We start from the raw sequence: 6,110 nt of genomic DNA, 5'->3' as shown, positions 1-6,110 counted from the left end.
TCAATGGGACGTATGACGTTAAAGACATCAAGATGATCACATACCTTGACATTGTCAAAAGTCTGTCACGCTCCTTTGAATCTTTTCATATACAGAAAATCCCCAGAGAAGACAACACACAAGCAGACGCGCTTGCCGGACTAGGTGCTGTTTTTAACGGGTACAGTTTGCTAATATCCCGACATTGCACATTTTGAAGCCAGCCAAAGAGAGATTTGAAGAAGATTTGCTTTGTATAGTCGAAATAAAGGCGCTCTCCATAGACGTTGATACGAACCAAGACGAATGGCTGAGATTATACGAGAATTATTTCCAACACGGCACTCAGCCTGACAACAGTAATGTGGCCAGAATACTTAGGATGAGAGCATCTCGTTTCACAATGTTGGATGGAGTATTATTCAAAGGAAGTCTGAGACTGATGTAGTATTGAGAGACCTCCATAAAGGCGAATGTGGAAACCATGCCAACGGGAGGAACTTGTCCTTGAAGCTGCTACGCTGGGATATTATTGGCCAATAATGAGCCAATACGCAGTGGACTACGTCAAGAGGTGTGACGCCTGCCAAAGACATGCACCTGCCATACACCAGCCATCAGAACTATTACACCCGTCCTTGCCGTCCTGGCCATTCATGAAATGGGGAACGGACATTGTGGGGAAATTGCCACCAGCACCAGGACAAAAGGTGTTCATTTTAGCCATAACTGATTACTTCTCCAAGTAGATTGAAGCAGAAGCGTTTAAGCAAGTCACGTCTAAAGAAGTAATATCGTTTATACAAAGGAACATTTTGTGCAAGTTTGATGTACCATCTGAGATAGTTTGTGACAATGGTTCACAATTTATTAGTGACAAGACGGAAGCCTTTTGCAAGAAGGGGAACATAAGATTGGTCAAATCGACGCCTCGATACCCACAAGCAAACGGACAGGCTGAATCAAGCAACATGGTAGTCATCAACAATCTAAAGAGAAGATTGACATGATGCAAAGGTAAATGGGATGAAGAACTGTCTTAGGTGTTATGGTCGGACAAGACGACACCCAAGGTGTCGATAGGACATACACCATACAGTCTTGTCTATGGTACAGAAGCTGTCCTGCCCACTGAGATCATGATGCCCACAGCAAGATACGGCTTGGCAACCACTGACACAAATGATCAAGAGCTGTCACATGACTTAGACATAATTGATAAAGCAAGGGAAATGGAAAAAGTGAGGATGGCTTCTTATCAACAAAGGGTTGCAAACTCGTAATACAAACACGTGCACATTAGGGCCTTCCAAGTGGGAGACATGGTTTTAAGGAAGACGTTCTAGAACACCATGGACGTGACAGCAGGGAAGTTTGTTTGATCCTTAGGAATGACCCTACTTCATTGATGCAGTCGTTGGACGAGGTGCTTATCAACTATCTATAATGGATGGCGTGCAAGTCCCCAGAAGTTGGAATGTGGCACACTTAAAAGCTTTTAAAAGCTTACCACGTGTAATGTTTTCACTCTTGCTTAAGCTTTCTTTTTTTGTTTTTTATGAGTAGGCAATAAGTTGCTAGAACATAATCGTTACATGGTCGACTTGAGTTATTTTTCTCCCTATGCATTTTACCATGTGTGTTGATCAATAAACATGTGTTTTGTGTTACGATATTTATGTGCTCTCTGTGCTTACACTAATGATTTTCTACTCATTAAGTAAGTGTGGCATGACTTATGTTCATTATAAAGTTCTACATTACAATTATCTTAGATAACATGATTAGTAATAGCTGATTTGTACGATACATGACAAATGCCATGTCTCACATTATCACACCTGGGAACATACACAATTAGACGAGGGCTGATCACCCAACTACAGTACAAGGAAATAGACTATGAATCAACCACAAAAACATAAAAACTTTTATTCACATTTTGAGCGACATATCCATGAAAAAGTACAACTTACACACTCAATGCATTCACATGAACTGTGATTTATGAAGTGACAATTATATCACAACCACGAATAAAACGTGTGTTTCAAGAGCGAAAGACCTCTTAACCACTCGACGAGTGCATGCACCAACGAAAGAAAAGAAAAGACTAACGACTGAAACTACATCATTGATAACAGACTTCACTGAGTCATCACGACATCAACCACTAGTTATAATTCAACAAATCATGGTAATACTAGGATACTCCATGACTTAGAGTTATGAACAACTAGTTATAAACCAATATTTGGTGACAAATGCTATGACAAATTAAGAGGTAAAAATCCAACATGGAGGCACAATGTAGAGATTACAGAACAGCCAACAAATGAAAGTGCCAACATACAGTCAGACACGAAAAACAAACACAAGGTGAGACATAAAATCACATATTAAACGACCTCTGGTGGACCCTAGAATGATTAGCCATATTGACGAACACCTAGAAAATCACAACAAGACCACCACAAACACAGTAAAAAGCTTAAGGAAACGACAACAACAATGACTTACAACCAACATTCACATAACATAAAGTGAAATAACAATTAAAGAAACCATCAACTGTTCCCCGCCAGAGGCGAAACAGGAACTGTGTTTAAAAACCAAGGGACATTCCCCACCACAGGCGAAACACGAATGTCGAATTAGTACGAACAAGTCTAACCGACACCAACGGTTGTTGAGGGAAACATGAAACCTTAAGTCTTGAAACAAAAGAAAAACAAACACAGAATTGAAAATCTTCAATAACACTAATCTTCACCCTGGGCACTGCCCTTAGGGGATTTGGCTTCGACGTTGTGAGCATTCAGATCATCAAGGGGGAAGGCATCATCTGGAAAGGCCTTATTGTAATCTCGGCCACATTTCAGGACTTCCACTCACCCCTTTGGTATTCAATCATCATGTCAACCCGGGTCAGCATGATTTGTTGGTGTACTGCCTTCTCAGCCTCGGTTCGTATATCACCCTCTAAGCTTTGCACCTTCGTAGCAAAATCTTCCAGTTCACTCTGAATGTCATTCTTGGATTTCAATAGCTTTGAGTTCAACTCCCCCACAACACGAATTCTAGCAACACAAGCAGTGTGCTCAGTAACCACCTCCCTCAACCTCTTCATCTCATGTTCGTACACTTCATCTCATGTGGCACTCATGTAATAGCCTTGAGCAGCAAGTGGCATGAAGGAGTCTGATTTGGCAGCACTAACGGAAGGATCAATCTTAACCTTCTTGGCAAGGGGGCTACCAGAGGGGCTAAAGGTCAGAGGGGCTTTGGAGGAGTCAGTATCCGTAGACTTTTCCTCACGAGTTCTCTTAGCAAACAACTCCTTGCTGGAGATTATCAGAGGTTTGATGGTGGGAGGCTTAAATTCTACAATTAAATAGAAAGGTTCAATGTGTGTCAACATAAGGGTAGACAGGAAGAAGAGCAGAACAAGACATGCTAAAACGGTAAGGAAATGACATATACCTTTGGCATAGCAACGTCCTGAGCTCATCTCGAGATACTTAGCTTCATGGGGACTGTCTTGTGACTCGGAAGACAACTCTTGGACGGCTTGAGAATCCTTTTCAGCAGGAGTAGCCAATTGTTTGCTACGTGTCGGGCTGGCAGCAGACCTCTGATTTACCCTGTCAAACGTGCCAGCCTCATGCTTCAAGTAAAGCTTTCCAGACTTGGTCACAAACTCATTAACTTTTACCCTACTAGCATTACGAATGGGCCTATTCAAATAATTTGGCCATAGCCTGTCTCCAATAGGCAAATCCAAGATCTTACCAATAACAACGACAGTCTTATCATCATTCTCATCACATTCGAATTCAAGATCTACGAGTAAATATAGTATGACTATTAGTACATAAATATCAAGGATACATGGGTAGACTTAAAGGACGACAACAGAATTGTGATAGTCAGGGGAATAAGTCACATAAAATAACATAAGGAGAGAAAGGGATATGTGAACAACAAAAGAAGTCTAACACGGGAATTAGAACAAAGTACTAAAATGACAGGACAAAGACAAAAAGCATGTGATTTCATCAACAGCAAGAACTCATACGATAAAAAATGCACAACGCAGACAAAGTTAAGTTTCAATACCTGATTGAGCCTAACGGTCAAGCAGATAGTCACCAACAGAACCCAAGCTCTTCTTGTTGAAAAAAAAGTATGACTTCTTCCAGTTCCTATCATTCACTGTCTCATTATTCAAAATCAGGGGCTCCTCAGTGTTCCGGTTCATAAAATCCACTCTACACCCATTGAACTTCTTTAACCCATACGAGTGTTTGACAGCTTCGATGTTGATGCCAAGTTGATGTTTAACTTCAATGGCGTCTAGGCAAGCAAGGGTCCGCCATGCAAACGACATGAGTTGCCCAGGGGACACTTTTAGAGTTTTGAGTACAACAATAAAGGGGAAAATGAAAACGAAAGGCCAATATCAAAAGGGTAATAATAAAAGCTAACCCAATCTTTGCAGTGTGAATCTGCACGAGTATTGGAGTCTGGTATGATGATGTCACACTGGTGACTATCACGAACATCTATGAGGTTAGTGGCGATCCAGGTCATTGTGCTACTAGGGGTTTCAGGTTGATCAGTACTACGAAGGATGGGGCTTTTAGTTACCTTTTGGTCATGGTGATCGCTTATAAGGAAAAAGGTTTTTGGAGATAAGTATCAGAAGGAGAAAAATGAGTTATCAACAAGTATAGGATAGGTGTAAAGAGCACGCCAACAACGGGAGACAAGATATAGGGAAGATGAGATGAAAATTAAAGAAGGTTTCTAGGGAATCGGAAGGCCACTGCATGCATAAGGACTACACGGGAATCGAGGGAGACAGGTCAAGAGACACATGCAAAGGAATTCAAATTTGATAACTATTCAACTGATGATGAAGATTTTATTTAATAAATTCTTTTCTTAAACAAAATCTGGGGCTATTGTTATTACCTAGTTTTATGACATGATGTGACGAACACAAGGAGAAGATGTTGAACTTGGACATGACGACATGAGACAAGGTGTTGATGAAGTGACCATGAGAAGATAAGCATTGGAATATGTCTTCAACGGGATCCACAAAAATAGGGCTTGGTTGCAGCTAAAAAGCCCACGATGCTAGCAACTAATAGAGAAAAACTAGGTATCTTGGCCAAGAAACTAGGAACTAACAAAATTCAAATAGGCAACAGCATGAGCAAGGCAACGGGTACAAAAAGACTGGACTAGAGCAACACACGGAAGAGGGAGAAAAAACATAGCTTGAGAATCGTAATCTACATTTTATTCTTGCTTTGTAACTCAAGATACATTACTAGTGAAGCTTTTCCGGTTGGATCACAAACCAACCCGCGGTTTTGACCCTTTTCAGGGTTTTTCGCGTCACCAATCTCGTCTTATTTTTACATTTTTGTTCTTTACATTTACATTTAGTAGGCTAATAATCCTATGCATTTAACATTACAAATTTTGGCAAAAACAACCTCTTAAAATCTTCCACCATTTCACCGTTAGTTCCTATATAGATCAAGTCATCCACATATAAACATGCAATGAGAAAATCACACGTACCCGATTTTTTAACATACAACGATGGCTCACTTTTGCTTCTCGGGAAACCTTGTTTGCGAAAATAATCATCGATCTTAGCATTCCAAGCACGTGGCGCTTGTTTCAGCCCGTACAAGGCTTTATAAAGATGATAAACCTTATTTTCCTACCCCTTTTTGATGTATCCTCGAGGCTGCTCCGTGTAAACTTCTTCTTAAAGCTCTACATTAAGAAAAGCTTATTTGACATCAAGTTGGTAGACTGACAATTGAAATTGAGCAGCAATAGTGTTTTTACCAAATTTATGTGGGTTAATGTTAAGAATATATTTATAAGTTTTTAATGAAAGAACTAGGATTATAACATAATGAAAATAGCAAGTAAAGAACACTAGGATTTGGTGACGCGGAAAATTCGGTAAAGGATAAAAACCGCGGGTGGGATTTGTAGCCCAGCCTAATAGAGATCCACTATATCAAAATCACGTAGCTGAATTACAATGTAAGAAGTAGTGTATTTTTGTGTTCTACTAGAAGACTTGCTCTAGTCTATGT

The 6,110-nt window shown here is 40.2% G+C and overlaps 1 protein-coding gene across 1 annotated transcript; it reads left to right on the top strand.

The window, feature by feature from the left end:
- The first annotated feature begins 452 nt into the window (after positions 1-452).
- LOC141719308 (uncharacterized) lies at positions 453-1,262 on the top strand. The gene is made up of 3 exons (XM_074521680.1): positions 453-724; positions 854-953; positions 1,023-1,262. The coding sequence occupies exons 1-3, from the start codon at positions 453-455 to the stop codon at positions 1,260-1,262; spliced, it is 612 nt and encodes a 203-aa protein (XP_074377781.1).
- The last annotated feature ends 4,848 nt before the right edge of the window (positions 1,263-6,110 follow it).

Source organism: Apium graveolens, chromosome 4 (assembly GCF_009905375.1).
Source record: "Apium graveolens cultivar Ventura chromosome 4, ASM990537v1, whole genome shotgun sequence".
NCBI classification, from domain to species: Eukaryota; Viridiplantae; Streptophyta; class Magnoliopsida; order Apiales; family Apiaceae; genus Apium; species Apium graveolens.
Note: the sequence above shows the minus strand (reverse complement) of the source record. Positions and strands in the feature narration are given on the sequence as shown.

What these genes read in the sequence shown, in the direction of transcription:
- LOC141719308 (XM_074521680.1), top strand. Translation starts at nt 453, where the DNA reads ATGTGGAAACCATGCCAACGGGAGGAACTTGTCCTTGAAGCTGCTACG. An exon ending in ATAACTGATTACTTCTCCAA is followed by an intron (nt 725 to 853) that starts GTAGATTGAAGC and finishes ACAATTTATTAG; the next exon opens with TGACAAGACGGAAGCCTTTT. An exon ending in AGGCTGAATCAAGCAACATG is followed by an intron (nt 954 to 1,022) that starts GTAGTCATCAAC and finishes GAACTGTCTTAG; the next exon opens with GTGTTATGGTCGGACAAGAC.